General features: G+C 44.4%; 1 protein-coding gene across 1 annotated transcript in view; it reads left to right on the top strand.

The window, feature by feature from the left end:
• SLC10A7 (solute carrier family 10 member 7) overlaps nucleotides 1–18,065 on the top strand; it is a 195,462-nt gene that overhangs the window by 122,659 nt on the left and 54,738 nt on the right. Inside the window, exon 6 of the mRNA XM_028521974.2 lies at nucleotides 17,430–17,465. Within this exon, the coding sequence (XP_028377775.1) occupies nucleotides 17,430–17,465 (36 nt within the window). The remainder of the gene's footprint in view (nucleotides 1–17,429; nucleotides 17,466–18,065) is intronic.

Genomic DNA, 18,065 nt, shown 5'->3' with positions numbered 1-18,065 from the left:
TATTCTAACCTCAGAAATAACTGTTTGACCTTGGGCAAATTAGCTAACCTCCATGTACCCTGATTTCTTCATCTACAAGTGGATGCCATAATCATACTTCTCCATGGGCTTGTTTTCAGAGTTATGTTTCACTTGCACAGTACATAGAATGGTGTCTGGTGGGTATGCTCGATAAATACTGCCTGGTATTGTTACTATAATTATTAAACAGTCCTAGAAGCAACAAATCATTTAGTCCTTCATTCAGAAACATTAATTGAGCCCCTACTGTGCCCCAGCCAGTTTACTAGGTACAAGGAACATGGGATGGAGGAAAAGTAAGCGTGGTCCCTTCTTCGTAAAGCTTACAGACCCACGGAGGAGACACAGGTATTCATTACAAATCACACAAGTACTTGTAAAGTTGCAACTGTAGTACGTGCCACAAAGGAGACCCGTGATGTCATGAGAGTGCATATTCGGGGGAAACTGATGGTGACCGGAAGGCTTCCTAGTGACAGGAAGGAAACTAACATCTGCAGGTAGAAGGGAACATGGCCCCGCCCAGGAAGTGGACTGAGGGCGCAGGGGCTGGAGCCTGGGCAGCCGGATGGGGAGCGAGGAGAGACAGAGATGGGGAGACAGGCAGGAGCACACCCCGCAGGACACAGCAGACCGAGACTGCTCTTAGAGACCAGTGAGAAGCCAACAGGGGATTGCGTTTCAGTGCGCAGGATGGGTTGGGGCCTGCCACAATATGAAAGGCAAAAGAAAAAGATCCCTGTGCAGATGTCACGTTGCTCCCAGGCTAACTTTTAAGTCAAACCTTTTGCCACCTCTTGGCTCCCTCTCTATTGCCTCTCGGACCTGGGTCGCTTCACCGAAGCCCGTGGCTCCCATGCTGCCATGCACCCCCCTGCACCGAGGCAATGGGGCCCACCTGGTCTGCATAAGTGCTTTCTCCCACACGGCTTCCAGCAAAGCCTCCTACTGACCGAGGTTTCAGACTCTCCCAGAGCACACTGGGAGAGTGGGGGTAGACTCAGATGTGAGCGGCTTCCCTCGAGACAGTGTCCTCGCACTTTTGGACCCCTTCACATTCTTAAAATTTGTTGAGGACCACAGAAAGCTTTCATTTGTGTAAGTTATATCTATCTGTGTTTAGCACATTTGAAATTAAAGCTGGGAAAGTATTTATTCTTTTAAAAATAATAAAAACTCCATGATATGTAAACATGCACAATTTTGTGAAAAATAACTATATTTTCTAAAACCCAGTGAGAAGAGTATCATTGTTTTACCTTTTGCAAATCTCTGCAATGTGTGGCTTAATACTAGGCGGCTGGGACTGCGCATCTGTTCCTGTTCAAATCCTTCAGGGTCACAGGTGATGTGGCCTGTGGAAAACGCCACTGTTCGTTGTGAGAGAACGAGGGTGAAAAAGGCAAATAATGTTTCAGTGTTACCAAAACAGTGGTTTTTATCTTGCCAGGCCCCCACACAGTCTTAGGGACCCCCTGGGTCCCCAGGCCACACTGTGAGAACTGCTGCTCTCAAAGATGATGTGCAATTTAAAAAACAAGATGCTTGTTAAGTCAAAAAAAAAAAACCCTCCCCCCTGAGGTGCTCTTTCAGGCGGTCTAAGAAGTAGAAAGAATTCAGGCAGCTCTAAATCTATTTCTGCTTTTCATCACTTCTTCCATATGTCTTGTTCAAACCCATTAAATTCTCTAAAAAGTCCAAATAACTTTTAGTGTTAGCAGAGACTCTTGTGGGTGTTCAGACAATATTAAAAATCCCTGAAACAGGGTATTTTTGCTGTGGTCACTGGCATAAGGCTCATTCCCCATTCAAAGAAAATGATGATTCTCTCCTGGGTTCCTGTGCACATCAGGTCTCTTAGCTTCTGTGACCCAGCCTCGTCTAGAGACTGAGGCTGCACCAGGCTTATCTTTCAGTGAGAACTCGTGTGTGGGGTGCAGCTAAAGTAACAAGAGGCTTATTCATCTCTGTGGGCTCTCCCATTCACAAATGACACGATTTTACATTATTTTCTTATGTGGCACACAAGCTCTTTCTGAAGACAGCTAAAAAATTTCGGAATGATGCATCATTTAAAAATGAGTTTGGGTTCCCTTGCCCTGGCCCATGTGATTTGGTCGTTTGGAGCATTGTCCTGTGAACCGAAAGGTCATGTGTTTGATTCCCAGTCACGGCGTATACCTGGGTTGTGGGTTGGTCCCCTCTCAGGGGAGACAGCCAAGAGACAGCCGATTGATGTTTCTCTTTCACAACAATGTCTCTCTCCCTTTCTTTCTCCCTCCCTTCCTCTCTCCTTTAAGTCAATGGGCATGTCCTCAGGTGAGGATGAAGAAAAAGAAAAACGAATTTGTCCTTTCTCAATGACAGACTTGAAGAACAGCATTCCTTTAGATGAGTTTTGTTGCATTTGTCAGAAGTTCATTTTCAGCACACCTTGTACCTATAATGTACGTTTCACCATCACTATCAGTGAGGATAAATTCTGCTCTTTCTTCGTTTATGTTAATCATGTATTTCTGTCCATTCCCCGTTACATACTTCATCCCCACCCCCCACAATCATAAAAGTACTTGCAGGGGGGAAAGACCATGAAGATGGTAAAAAGCTGCTAAATTTATGCTTTTCTTCAGACCGGTGGGTACCTCATCATGGAGAATTAATGCTATTGGCCACCGCTGTCCATCGCCTCCTGAGTCATTAGTGATTTCCGTCTGAAGGAAGGACACACATATGTGATAGAAAAAAAGTTCTGAAAGGACAGCGGAACTGTCATTTGCATTTCTTCATTTGAACTGAAGTTCTTGGGTTCCTTTTAACATGTGCCACTCATAATAAATGGTTCGGGACCTGCTGGGCCTCGTCAGAGGCCACCAGTGAGTGGCCCACAGGCCGCAGGCAGGCACAGATGTGTTTCCTTGGGCCTGCAGAGGTGTGCGCACACGTGTTTGTGTGTCTGGGTGTTGTTTTTTATCTGAATGTGAATGCAGATGCTGTAGGTTCTTTCTAGGTGACCCTGCTCCCTATTATCCTTGCACGTGACCTGATGCGTACCTTTACCTTGTCAGCTTGGCCGCTGTCAGCACTTGAACTAACAGCTCCACATCATGGGAGAAGAGAAAAATACAAAAACATAGAGTCCAAGATGATTATACCAGAAGTTACCTAATCAAATTACTTGACAACAATACATAAATGCTGATTCTTTTCACCGTCGGACATATGAAAAATAACTTCAAAGATGAGTAAAAAATTACACTTTATTGAGAAGCATGCCTCAAATATGGCATTCATTATATTTATATAAAGATGGTTTTAATAGCTTATCAGAGGAATTAGGGTATGCAATTAAGAGAGGGGGCCATGTCTTCCCTAAGGAGGTCATCTACAAACACTTTGCTTTTGCGCTGTTACTTTTATTATTAACAAGGCAGTGGTTTATCTAGAAAGAAATATTCAATGTACATTTAAATATACAAAATCAGCCACACGACTAATTCATCAAATGCAGAACTTTCCCGCGTTGGTTTACGTGGAAGGTCCCACAGCGCCACCTAGTGACCCGCACTTTATTCTGCATAATATTTTTGTAAATTAGAACATTCGGATCACATTTTGATTATCAAACATGGCACTGAAATAGATGGTTTAAGGAGTATTATAAATATCAGTAGAATGAGATAAAGTAATTCTTACAAGTTTATTGAAAATTATGAGTGGAACTAAAAAATGTTGATTATAAAAATTTACTGATAAAAAATTACTAATATTTCTAATTCACAACCAAAGATACCCTTTAGAAGATAGTTGCATTGTATGTGATCTCATGGAGTTTTGGTAAGTTTTTTTAATGCAAAACAGGAGCTCATTCTTTTACTTCTTTATTTGCTGCTTTAAAATTAAATGTCATTTTTCTAGTCTTCTTTTTGAAGTCCATGAATTTCCCATCTTTATCGATTAAACTACACTTATTAACACCACATACCACAGCTCTCATAAATTTCAGATAAAATTGTATAACCATTTTTAAAACTAGAATTTTAAGGTATTTGGAGATGGAATGCTATAAAATACTTATACGTTAAAAATAAAATGAGTCAAATAAAAGAATGAGGGCACACTTATGTATTTTTTATGAAAAGTGCTCCAAGAAATATGGTGAAGTGAGAAAAAATAAAGCCGTGTGCAGAATTACTGTGTATATCATGATTCTCTTCAGGAAACTGAGTTCATTTGGATAATTTAAGAAGACCAGAAGGACGGGCACGGGGGGTGAAGGGACGGATGGATGCTGGTGTATGATGTGCTTTTCTGGACGGGGTCACAGGGAACTACTTCCGTCTCCGGAGACAGTGGGGTGCTAGAAAACATCACTTTTCATTTTTACTCTTCTATACAATTAAAAATGTTTTGATCAAGTTTATGGATTACTTTATTTAAAGTCAGCAAGCATTCTTTAAGTGTTAAGATTATGAGCTATTTCACTTTTCCTTGTCATATTTCTCTGTATTTAAAAAACAGCCTAATTTTTTAAAATATAATAGAAGCTAGCGTTATGAAACATGGTAAGCATCTATTTTATAGCCCTATCCTTTCGGAAGCCTTTATGATATGTTATTTTTTATTTTGGAGTATGTAAGCTCCAAGAAGGCACAGGATTTTGTCATATTTGTCACACTGTGTTCTTGACTTGTAGAATAGTACCTGGCACATAATTAATGCTCAACAAATAAAAACTGTTTAATGAGTGAATGAATAAGAACATAATGCATTGTGTCCAGATCTGTATTGTAATGAGGTACATTATGGTATTTTACTGTTTGTATACACATTTAGATTCTTATATGTGATGTCATTTAAAACATGAACACTGATAAGTATTACTTCAAAGTTATAATAACAAGGACATTTAATTATATTTCGAGATGTTTGTGTTATGGCTCCCACCCTCTTTTCTGGCCTGCTCTGAGTAAGACGTTATGCGTTCACGTTAGCTACACTTGGAACTGGGCCGTAACGCAGCTCAGTCCAAATGTTTACTAAAGATCAGTACCCCCATCATTTACCTTCCGTATTTCACCTACTGATAATTCTGTCATCGTGACCTAAACGGTTGCTACTTTACAGTTCCTGCAATCACTTCTATTAATCATAAAATGCTAATTTACTCATTATTAAATATACTCAATTCCTAATTACATATTTAAAATTTCATGACATTTTCGCTAACTACCTGTTAGTGAAAATCATTTACAGGTATAAACTGCGTTGTTTTATTTTAAACGTACAGTGGTTCTTACTGATAGGGTGTGCATAGATTTATTTCTTTAACTGTCAAAGTGTGTAGAAGTTGCCCTCTACTGGGGAACTAGAAAAATTATGCTGGCATCGATTTTGAGTTTCTTTCAAGACTCTTGGTAACACTCACTGGTGTGATTTGCCAGAGGACCCCTGCTTGCTCTCCAACACTTCTAACTTCCAAAGACAGGGGAGGGGTCAGCAGAGCACATATAAAAATAAGTATCTGTATGACTATGTCTACAGCCATTTCTGAGGGGAAATGTTGGCCATTCCTTCTGAAAATCTCCTTAGTGACGACCCCCAAGGGTGTGGATCCTGAAGTAATTGCGTAGGAAAGAGTCTTTGCTGAAATGTTAAGGGGAAGTCGCTGTCTGTAATTATACAACCGAAAAGGAGTCAGGACAGTGTTTAGAACTTCATCGTGGGGATTTCAGAATAAAAGTCCAAGCACTAACAATTGTTTTAGCTAGCTCCTTTGCATTTTGGGGCACCTCAAGGTAACATTTGATTATGTAGAAATGGTTTACTTGTATTAATTATTTAACTTTTTAATACCATAAAATCACGTGGTTATAAACAGCAGTGTGTGTTCACCGGTTCTAATAAACTGGTAGACATTGCTCCTCCTCACCACGTGAATGCTCTTCCTCCTGCCTCCAGGCGTTGTGAGGCCTTGGGTAGCACTGCCCTGGAGAGGCCCACTGACACTTAATGAAAACAAATACCTTATTAAGGAGACATCGTTTAAAATAGACATTGATGGTGGCTGGGGCGGGGGGTGGGGGGGGGGGAGGGCAGTCAGGAAGGCAGGCTCACAAGCATTAGCCTGAACACACAGGACCCCCGCGGCCCCTGCCTGGGTGACGTGGGCGGTATGTGGCTCCATGTGCCCCCCTGAGGAGCAGACCTCCCGAGGACCGTCGGTTGATCCATGTCCCTTCATCTAACCCCACTGAAACCTCTGTGAGTCCCCAGGTTCAGGGCCCGTTTTCTAAGCTGTAGGAATGGCTTTGGCTAAGGTGTATTATTGAAACCAGGGTAAATCAGACCGCTGATATATGAGACGAGGCAAGCGGAGTGCAGCTGTCTCCATTCATTTTGTCCGTCTTCACCCTGTGTATTGATCGTCGGGGGAGGTCTGACAGCCGTGTGCTGCCGTCTGGACACACCCGAGAGGAGCGGGTGGGCTGCACCGGACCCCTTCGCTGCTTCCAGGGTGTGCGCATGCAGTCTCGGTGTTTGGGTTGGTTGTTTATGGTAAGGGTCTGGTAGGAGTTTGAACACTAGCTTTGATTAAGGCATTAGTTTGAATGTCTCGTCTATAAGAAAATCATTTTACAACTTTCCATAAGTTTATTTAACATCTAGAGGCCTGCGTGAAACACCCCGGCCCCTAACCTCCCACAAACCGCCTCTGTCTCTGGGGGGGGGGGGGGGGCCCTCCCCCTCGCCCACCTCTGCCCCAGCTCCGCCTTGCTTCTGTGGAAGTTTGCAAAAATCCACCCCCCCCCCCCCCCGCGCCAGGCTTCCAGGCAATTCATGAGCCTTTTTGTGGGGAAGGGAGCACCTGTTTCATGATTTGATTTTGTTAAAAAAAAACAAACACTTCTATACTCTGCTCTAACTTTATTATCTATGTCATTTTTTTTTCTTTTTGCTTTATCCATACCACAAGTAACAGTGCTAAGTAATAATAGCTTCCGGGTCTCCAGGTGTGTGTGTCGCTCCGCTCACCTGGGTTACGGGAGGCAGTGCGGGGTCGGAAATGACGAGTCGGGCAGGGAATTTGAGACGCTGTGCTCGTCTCAGTGTCCTCACTGCCTCTGCGGCTGTGTGTGAGGGACCCCTCCCGCCCGGGCCTCAGCGGTGCGGTCTGTAAAGTGAGATGGCAAAGTACCCCTAAATCCCTTTCGGCTAGGATTCTCTCTTATCTCTGGACTCGCGAAGAGCTCTTCTCCGCTGTGCACGCACTGGCTGGTGAAGAGACCGTGGGTTCCGCGAACCAGCCTGCGGGGCCTGCTCCCCATTCTCCCACTTAGCGCGCGGGGATTGTGTGTCATTCTTGTGTCCGCACCCTCAGTTTTCTCCTCCACAAAATGGGAATCATGATGGCACCCTTCCCCCAGGTCTGCTGAAAGGATGAAGAGCACAGAACAATCCCTGACACATAATGGAGAAGGCATTCAGTAAATGTCAACTAGTCGCATCATTATTATAAAATGCAAGGGTTTTAAAGCATCTCTGAAAAGGTGTGTTTCTCATCAAAGCCTCTGCGGCTTCCTGAGGGAAATATCTGTGGGCGCACAGTCAGGCATTCGAACATTTACTGAGTGCCTACTATGTGCCAGGAACCAATCTGTTACAGGCATCAATGAGAAAGATGGCAGACACGTGTCCGATCTTTTGGCCAGCCGGTAATAAACACGCAGTGATACTGTAGTGGCCTGGGCGAGCTACTTGGTGCATCCTTTTCATATATTCCTACGCCACTGGCAGATCGTCTTGTGATCTTTGACCCTGGTTTAAATTTCTATTACGTTTTGTATTGATTTCCTACATTCCATTTCCTGAATATCTTTTTAAGTTTCCTATTGCCTCCTTTGCTCTTTTTTTTTCCTCCCTAACAACTTTTCTTCCCTTTGGACCATCTCTTGACCTCTCAACTTTTGTTTTTGTTCCTTTGGCTGGGGTTCTGCTCCAGGCAGTTCCTGCAGCTCAGCTGAGGTCTATAAGCCTCTCTTTCCTCAACTGTGAAATTGGGATAACCTGGCTCATTGGAATTCTAAACTAGATAATGTGTTCAAAGCATGTAGCACAATTCCTGGCATATACTACACCTTAGTAAATATTGGCTATTGTTAGGATGCTGCTGTTTGGTATCACCGAAGCAATGATTGTGAAGCAAGAAACACTACAAGCTTCTATGTATAAGATTCAGGCGCTGGGGAACTTGGGGGGCCATTGGGTTACGTGGAACCATTCTCTTGATACTTTAAGAGAGCTGTGCTTCCTGTGTATAATGCCTGTTGTGCTACTAACAATCCTTGATAGCCTGCCACATGTATTCCCAGGGAAAATAAAATGGCAACATATGAGCTTGCAGCCATGTGCCCACAGTGGAGACGAGCTGGCCGAAATGAACCCTGGGAAATATTTCCTCAGCCATAAAAGCTATGTCACCAAAAAAGAAATTTTGCCTTAATTCCTTTTGCTGCCTCTTTGGTCTCATAAGTACTCTACAGACAAACATTCCTAAGAAGCTTCTTTGGAAAATTATTTATTGCATGTTAAATCTATACACTTAGAAGACATTTATGTGAAAGATTCTTCGAAAATTCAGAAAAATCCTGTATCAGTCTTGCTTTGGGCTTTCATGAATTTTGAATTGCTCTTATCACTCTTAATCTAAATAGAAAAAAAACACAGTTGTTAGTAGTTTTAATACAGGTCTGTGGGCTTACATAGTCTGAAAAGGTTCACTTTTTCAGTTGAAAAGTCATGAGTTTCAACCCTGTTTTCTAGCCTTAACGTGTCACTGTATTAGCTCCGACTGGTAACATACATGAGATTCCTCTTTCATGGTCTTGCATTTGTCCTTTTTCTGTTACGCAGCTCTGGGTGTTAGGAGCCTGCACTCCCTACCTTCTGCCTGCTACTCACCAACCTTCATGTCCCCTCCGCATGGAAGCTTCCCTTTGCTTCCATCCTCTTTGGCAGAGAGAACCGTCTTCAGATTCAAAATAGTCAATATTGGCAAAAGAAAAGCAGACTCAAAATAAGCACACTCTAGCCACTGGCCCACACAGATTACTTTGTAGGGTCCCGAGAAAACTACTCTTTGAGATTGCCGAATGGCTCTGTCTGACAATTCATAAAGAAAAGGAGTAGAATCAGCAGCTGGGCACGTGCAAATGTTACCGCAAATATCAACAAGAGGAAGAAAGCAGATTTTACACACTATTAACTGGTGATTTGGTTTTGGTCAGAGAAAAATTGAAGAATGGGTAATTAAGAAGTGGAGTTATAAGCAGTTACAAAGGAACACACTGATGTTTAGAAGCCAGCAGGCATTCACTAGAAACCAAGTCACTGCAAATAAAAGTTTGTTAGACCAACATTTCTTATTTAAATATAATTGCTAATCCAAAACAGTACTTTAGAGCCAGGTTTGAACCACAGCCCCCAGGCCAAACTGGACTAAGAGCATTTGTTTACGTCTTGTCTTGGGCTGCTTTCCTGCCAGCAGAGGTGAGTAATTGCAAAGGGCAGTGCAGCCCGCAAAGCCCAGGATCATTACCTGGCCCTGTGTAGAACAGGTTTGTCTGCTGCTGCTCTAGGGTCTGAATCAGTTCTTTGGGGATTTTAAAGAGGCTACAGATCACCTGGAAATCCTCTTGAAAGTGTAGATAATGATGCAGTCGGTCTGGGCGGGGTCTGAGACTCAGCAGCTCCCAACAAGCTCCCGGGTGAGGCCAGTGCTGCTGGGCCGCAACCACAGTTCAGTCCAGTGAGGATCTGGATTCCAAAAGGACATGCGCACATGGAATTCCTCCCAAGAGAAGGGGTGGGGGGGTGGAGAATTACGAGTGGGAAGTCAGTTTAATTGGTTAGACTCTTATCTGAACCACAGTATCTGAGGAGTGTTAGAGGACCATTGTCACGTTGGAGAGAGATTTTCTGGGTCATTTAGAAATGATTATCTAATTATCATTTTCTTGTATAAGCATGTTGGCTCAGTGATGGTATTTGAAGGGACTAATAATGAACTTGATAGCTCAAATGTTTAGATGACCAGTTTTAGCAGGGCATTGTGCCCTGCTAAATGACACATCTGCTGGGCATTCCCCCTGTTGGAAGACAGTTCTCCATGTGTCTCTCACATTTCTGTACACCTTGTGAGCAGGCACTGATGGTCCATGGTTCCCAAACACTTTCTCAAGGATGTTTGTATAGTAAACAGCCTTGAAAGATAGAAATAGCACCTCCCTCCAGAGCAAAGGGCAGCCATCCTTTCTGCCCATCACAAAAGATTTGGGTTTCCTAAGCTCCATACTCCCTTCCCGTGATGCAGCCCACCACATGTGCAGCCTCTCTCTGAGCCCATGTGCACCAGCCCGCCCAGGGCCAGGCCACCCGAGACCCACATCATGCTGAGGCTGCTGGCTCTGCTGTGAGTCGTAAAGTCCTTTGGCCCTGACCCGGGGGCCTCGTGTCTTCTTCCAGCTCCCTTGGTAGACGGTCCCTCAGCACCGTCACGGCTTTAGAGATGCTCTCGCAGTGGTCACAGCAGAGGCTTCCAATCGCTGGCTCTCCGCTTTCTCTGAGTCTGTCAGCCCCTCATTTTAGTAAAGTGCTTCACTTTGTACTTACTGTGGGAAATAGAAGCTCTTACACGAGTGTGCCTCCTGCTTTCCACTATCTGGCACACACGTCTGTCTCATCTCGCCCTAATCTACCCTTTCTCTCCTTGTTCAACGAAGAGGCATCAGACCCTGGGCTGTGCGCTGGATCTCCTTCCGCTGCCCCCTCGGGTGGAGTAGGTACAATCCCTTCCCTAAGTCTCCACTCTCCTGCCCTCTCTTGACCCCTTTCTGTGAATTGTTAAAATCCTCAAGGTTCTCCTTTTAAAACAAAGCAAACAAACAATAATATATTTTCGAAGACAACCCCAGGACTTCATAGAAACTTTTCTGAAGTTTTGTGTGCTTAGGAGACCTTAGAATTCTTTCCCCCTGAGCACCCATGATGTCTGATACCGAGTTTGCACTCAGTAAATGCTTGTTTAATTCCACAGATGTCACTGAGAGAGGCCGGCTTCCATTCCCGCAGTGGGGCCACCACCGTCCGGGAAGAGAGTCCCGGCTTTTCAGGCTCAGGGACCCATGTCAGTAGCACCCCCAGCAGTTCTTCCTGGGAAATGGTGTCAACTGCTCAGGGCGCGCTCCGCAGCTCCAGAAATCCTCCTTGGAAAACAGAAGTATCATTCAACATTTTCTTGGCGAGCACAGACCGAGACTAGAGAGAACTAACAGGACGTTTTCAGCGGCGGGTGTTGCCCAGCCCCGGCAGTCTGATGCAGCTGTCTTTACTGCCGATCACGGCGCCTGGTATGTGAGCAGAAGCTCGGTCAGCTCCTCTGTCCCTGGCGGAGCCATGAACATGCTGACAAATGCTCCATTTGGGGATGTCAGGGCACTCACTCTGTGAGGGCCCAGTTCTGAAGAGGAAAATACAGAGGAAGGGGAGGTGGTCCTCACCCTCCAATCAGCCACCGCTTCCTTTCCAACCGCCCTTCCCTAGGCCCCTTCTTTCTCCCATAAAGTTGACTCGTTATATTTTGACGTCCATGTGCATCAGGGCATATTCTCCGAGCCCATATACCCTGATGGTTTTGTTTCATTTTAGGTGTCTCCAAAATACCCCATACCACCCTTTCTAATTTATTGCCTGGGCTGTGCGGACAATCTCACTCATTACTTGTTGGTTTGACATGATTTCGTTCTTGAGGAATAAACTTTTCTCCGACTTTTTAAGATGCCACTATATACTGACTACAGGACAAAATGTGAAGACAGCCTGGGAGTTTTAGTTAGCATTCCTCTTCTTTTTCTTCTTTTGCAAAGGGATCTTAGCACTGAATATAAATACAAGGTTCCGAGTAAAGGAATTGTCAAAGTATAATTTTCAAAAGTTGGAAACACGACTTTCTCACAAACACAGAGTGAACTCATGTTCAGGGGATGGTAGAAATGGGCCATCTGGTCCACCAGGAAAGCACCCCAGCCAGTCTGGCCTACAGAGTGACAGGGCTATGGTTTCTGTGGCTGCTTCTGCTACTAAGCAGAAATAATTACTATCCTAACAGGGCAAAACTTTGTACGTAAACATGAAATTTCATAGTCTGGGCCCTAATCAATAGTAAATACAAGTCAAACGAACATATATCCCTGCAGGTAATTACCATATTTTGCCATGTATAATGCACATCCACATTTTTGGCCCAAGCTTTCAGGAAAAAAAACTTTTCCTGAATTTTAATTTTTTACTTATTATATTTAGGTACTTGTTTTTTGTTATTATAAAGGAAATGTAGCATTTACTTTCGAACATATTATGGTACAAGAAATTTTACATAACACACAATTACAAAACACAAGAACAGATACAAGGCGTTTCAGGCACCACCCATGTATAATGTGAATCCTTATTTTTCCTTCAAAACTTTGGGCAAAAAAATGTTCACTGTACACAGCAAAATACGGTAAACAACCCTTGGCCCCGCCTCTCAGACCATGCTCCAGGATGACGATAAAAGGACTTGAGTCCTGGTTTGGCCTTACTTCCGAGTTTCCGGTCGGTTTTTATTAAGCTAGTGCTGCGTGAGCTAAAGTCTGAGAGAAGGCTCGGCGCCCTCCCCGGGAGCAGCGGTGGGAGGGCCCGGACTTTCAGCCTGGAGAAGACTTAGTGTGGGCACCCAAAGGCTCACTTCTCCGTTATTCTTAAATGTAGCCCCGAAAAATGCAGTACAGTTTTAGAGTGCAGAGAGTTTATTTACACTATGGAAAAGCAGCAGTTAAAGGGCTATCTAAAGAACCAAAAAAAAAAAAAAAAAAAAGGAAAAACAAAACAGAAACAGACTCACAGATACAGAGATCAGACTGATTGTTGCCAGAGAGGGGGCTGGGGGCGGGTTGGGGATCAAGAAGTACAAACGGATAGTTGTCCTGTGTGAAACTCTGCGAGGTGCCAGGTGGGTACTTGAGGGATCGGGGAGGTCACTTTGTACAATATATGGTTGTCTTGGCGCTATGCTGTACATCCGAAACTAATATAAAATGATACTGAAAGTCAACTGCAATTGAAGAATAAAATTTGAAAAGAAAAGCCATCACAAGGTAGGAGAGGGCGAGACAGCCCTGTGTGGCTCTCGGAGGAGAAGACAGGGCAGCCGGGGCAGACGGGGCTTTGGCGTCAGCAGAAGAAAGAGCTCCCGCCTTGTCAGAGCGCCAGCCAGGGGGGCAGTGCACGTCGCCTGACGAGCAAGCACACAGTCTTCCCCGGGGAGCTCTGCAACGGGACAGCCGTCACACCCACACAGAGCAAGGGAGGGACACAGGCAAAGGGCACCACACGTCCCGTGAGGGCTGGACCAGGGTCGGTCTGAGATCCCTGGCAAAACTGAGATTCCGTCACTCTGCAGAAGTGGGGTTCGTGAAAAACTGCAGAGCGCCTCTCCCAAGGCTCCCCCGTCAGCACCCCGGAGACCCAGGCCTAGGGGGTCGGTTTTTCTTCTGTGTCATCGCAACGGTTGCTGCGGCAAAACCTCTTGATAATGTTTTCTGTTGAAAAGAAAGTTACAATTCACTTCAGTTTTGCCTTCCTTTACAATTCCTGCCGTTGAGAGAAGTGCATTCACAGTTCTGTTGTTGTTCTTGTTATCTGGGGGGAAGGGTTTGGTGGACGTTTTAATGTGACTAAGTCCCAGTGTCTCACATCTGACACTTCCCCCTCTCCACTAAAGTCATTGAAATATATTCACCCAGTCATTCACATCAGAGGTGTAAATGGGTTTCCTGAAGGTTTTCTAAGAGACGATCAAAGCCCATCACTTTGTGACGTGACTTCAGGTGTTGCAGTCAGAAAGCGTACCGTACCATCCCGACTGCAAGGATGCTAAAACTATGTCTTGACCTTGAATCTGCAAGGAGGGAGGTAGTACCTTTTGCTAGAAGTACTCGCCCACCACCTCTTGGTTTTAGCCATTTGTATAGAATTTGCCTCGGAAAGAGAAGAAGAAGGAATCAGATTGAACCTTTAGAGCCCTAGAGAAAATCACATTTATTTGACTTAGCACCTTCCAAAGATTGTTGCTGTTACAGTTTAAATTTTTAGGTCACTCTTTTTATCCTTGATATTTGTAAAAACCTGATTTAAAAAAAAAACCATAACAGCCATGCCATGCAAAGGCTTATTTCTCAATTTGTCTCATGTCGTCAAAAAGATGTACTGAGTTTAAAGCTCCTCTCTGGTTCACTCTTAAAATATAACCCTGAGGAAACAGAGTAAGATGGTGAAGATGTTATTTATACCGTCCAGGAGCCCAGGCTCCAGAGTCGGGAGCCAGAGATTGGATTTCCAGCATTGTCTCTCTTTGTTTCACTCAGTGTCCCTGAGTCCCAGTTTCCTTCCCTAATGGCTGGAGAAATACTAGTGCCTGGCTCACGGGGTTGTAGTGAAGACTCTGTAAGGTAATGTGCATTCGGTCCTCAGCACATCATCTGACAGAAGTACTCCATAAGTGTTAGCTGTTATTATTTTAGTATTAACTCTAATGACTTCACCAAAACATAATTATGGAGATCTTGTCTGGGTTCATGGCATTGGGGCTGACTCATGTCCTAATACAACTGCAAAGCCAATCTCGGCATTATGCAACAATTCATTCTTAGTTAATGAACCTGAACAGCCATTTTTTGAGAAAATAATGAGAAATCTTGAATCCAGTATTAGAAAATGCATCCTATTGGCTAGGAAATTTTTACCATTTTAGGAACAAATATCGTAAGTCCTTGGAAGAACTGCAAAGAAACTGCCGTGCATTGGTGACTCTGCACTTGAACTATTCAGGCAGGAGAACCCACAGCTCCCAGTGTTCCTCCTGCGAGCATAAGGGCCTCTCTAAGGATTGGTTGTCAACTTGAGAGCAAGGTCATACAGCAGCTAAGCCCTACATGTGTGCCTGAGCAGGACTCTGTAGCACACTGCACCGGCTGCTGAGATCCGCCACCCGGGACCAGGGGTTCAGTGGGGTCAGTCCTGGATTCTCGGTCACACGAAGCAGGCTCGAGGCCAGGCTTTGCTATTTATATTTGATGAGACTTTGGTCTGGTTGCTTGGCTTTTCTAAACCCCCGTTTCCTTGTCTGTAAAATATCGTGGCTATTGCATAACCTAACTCCTTCAAGAGGGGAGTGTCAAATTTTAAAATATGCATAAAAGTGCTGAAACAAAATACCATTAACAGTATTGGCATTGTTACTATCATTACTACTGTGCCACTCTCGCTAAGGAAAATAAATGGGGACCAGGAAGAATGTGGGTTCCTATGTACTATATGTGAAACCTGTATGACTTCAAATCCTCAGGTATAAGACAAGTGTCCCCAGAGCGGTGATGAGGCCCAGCCTCCTTCCTGGGTGAAAATCCTTATCCTATCTATCACAGATAATAGACATCATTAGTGTTACTGATATTCCAAAATCAACATTAAAATAAGTTGCTACTTTGTTAATCCGAATTCAGGTGAGTTGATAGATAACCAAGGTAAAACTGCTCAGGTGGCAACCTAAGCAAATCCGTTTTCCATGCACCGAATTGTTGACCGACTCGTCACGCCCTGGCGTTAGGTTCTCCAGCAGCCGCCACCCCGACAGCCCAACTCCAGACCCCTCTCCTGGCCTGCAGGGCCTCCGCCGGTCTGCTCTCCGATCCTCCATGTCCTAGTTGACTTCCCATCCTGCTCAACTTCTGCAGTTTCTCGGATGCCCTCCCCGCCTCCTGGAATGGCCTCACCCCCTTTCCGCTGGACCGGTCTCCGTTGCTTCAAGTAATTCCTGGAACAGGGCCTGGCGTAGAAGTGGGTGTTCAATAGATGTTCAAACAAACTGCCTTGAAGTCAGGCGGCCCCCACAGCGGCTGAAACAGCCAGATATTTTTGTCCCCACGTGGCCTTGTAAAGCCTGGGGTTCCTGCGAAGGTCTGAGTATATCCCATGTCATTAAAAGACAATAACTCTTATAAATTATTTTGGTGTTTCGTACATTTAGCTCCCCTAAACGTGCTGATGAGAACCTGTTTCATAGACACCACTAGAGTTGAAAAGCCACAATACAAATTTTAATAAATAGATTTAAAATATAGCACAAATTAAGATGTTGTATTCCTGCTGTCCAGTACAAAAGTTTGCACAACAAAGAAGCATTTGGTCTATTATTTAGCAATAGAACAGGCCCGTGTGTGAATACTCACAGGAGTATATTCCCAAGAAACTCCTAAGAGCAATGTTCATATATGAAGTAAGCCAGTCCCTCTTGGGTCACGTCAAAAAGAATTTAGTAACTGTAATGACAACAGACTCCCTGAAGGACTTCTCTCCCAGAAGTGATGGAGTGGCACCACACACAGACCCTGGCCGGAGTCTCCTCTGTCTGTCTGTCTTACTCTCGCTCACTCCCAGACTCTTTGGAATTTTAAAGTTCCTCGTAGAATTCATTAATAGAAACAGGAAGTACTTTTTCTTGTATAAATCATAAGGAGGTGCGGCGAGGAAAAGGGAGAACTAAAGGGGACATCGTCATCTCCAGCTCTACACCGAACCCTGTCAACGCCCAACTCAGGCACCTCGTTTAAAAGATTTACCTTCGAGAAACCTGAAAGTTTGTTTCCTGCCTCATCGACAGCAGCCTCAAACTGCTCCTTGTCATCTCAGAAAACAAATCTTTTGCTCCTTCCTGCCTAGGGGAGGCAGAGGGACTGAGGTGGTCCTCTGTGGCCGAATTAGATGAAAGACTTGCCTTCCACCATGGAGACGTGGAGTCTAATCAAGTGAAATGAGTTTTGAGATCCCAGCTCATTTCCTAGGGGAGATCGGTTCGCATTAAAAAATCACGACATCTCATTCATCACAACTGACGTGGTCTTTGCTCAGGAGAGGACCCCAACTGGGACTGAACCACCTGTCTTCCCTTGAAAAGAGGCACTTTATCCAAGTTCCAGTGGAAAGCCTTGGAGTGAGAAAGCTTGCCAGCTCCCACCCGAATGATACATATGCAACATGGAAGGCGACTTAAGTTTCACAAAGGGAAGGGGAGTTTAAGGAAGATTGGTGGTTGCGGTTTTAAAGCTGCTGCATACGAATAACTGTAATAGAGATGCTAAGGCAGTATGGGGTGGGGGGAGCCAAGATTGGGGCTCCCTCTTCTTTATCTCGCTGGTTTTATTAAATGCAAGTGCAAGGGATAAGCATTTCCATGCATCAGAGTTTAAAATGGCAAAGCAAGTGTCCTGATTTCCATGCTGATAAATGACCTTCATCTCCTTTATTTCTTTCAGGGCATCATTGTCACACCCCTGCTTCTGCTGCTGTTTGTGAGTATTTTCACGTTGTCTCTCATGTTTTTTATTAAAAGCCATCTACAACCCTTGAAGAAAGGGCCATTAAGAGAAAATCGAAATTTGAATCCTTTGCATGCCTTTGTGCCACATTTTGAACTGTTCTTCGAGTTGAGGTGTACCTAGTGATACCATGTGGACCCAGAGGACCTCTGTGGTCTCGTGATCCAAGGCCAGCATCAGGACCCAGTTGTGAAACCTCCAACTGCTGCCTAAGCCATTATTGTTACAAATTAGTGACCTGGGACATAGGTCACAAATGTGCGGCTCCTTATTTTCTCATTTGTAAAACTGAAATGATTGCTAGTGACCCAGTGTTTGATAGAAAGAGCCTTGGACCTGGGGACCAGAGGAAACTTACGTCCCAAGCTGATAATCATTGGCTTCCTCACTTTGGTGAAAACGGCCTCAAGTTTTTCATCCGCAGGATGGGGAACAACACCACCTACCCCAATCTGCCTCTCAGGGATAATGAAATGTGCTTTAGAAAGAAAAGATACAAGCTACTGGTTAACTACACAAAACATTGTTCAGAAAATAAGAATGCTAATTAACTGTCTTATTTCTTTGGATACT

This window comes from Phyllostomus discolor, chromosome 8 (assembly GCF_004126475.2).
Source record: "Phyllostomus discolor isolate MPI-MPIP mPhyDis1 chromosome 8, mPhyDis1.pri.v3, whole genome shotgun sequence".
In the NCBI taxonomy this organism is placed as follows: domain Eukaryota; kingdom Metazoa; phylum Chordata; class Mammalia; order Chiroptera; family Phyllostomidae; genus Phyllostomus; species Phyllostomus discolor.
The sequence above is the reverse complement of the archived record's forward strand: the minus strand, read 5'-3'. Positions and strand labels throughout refer to the sequence as shown.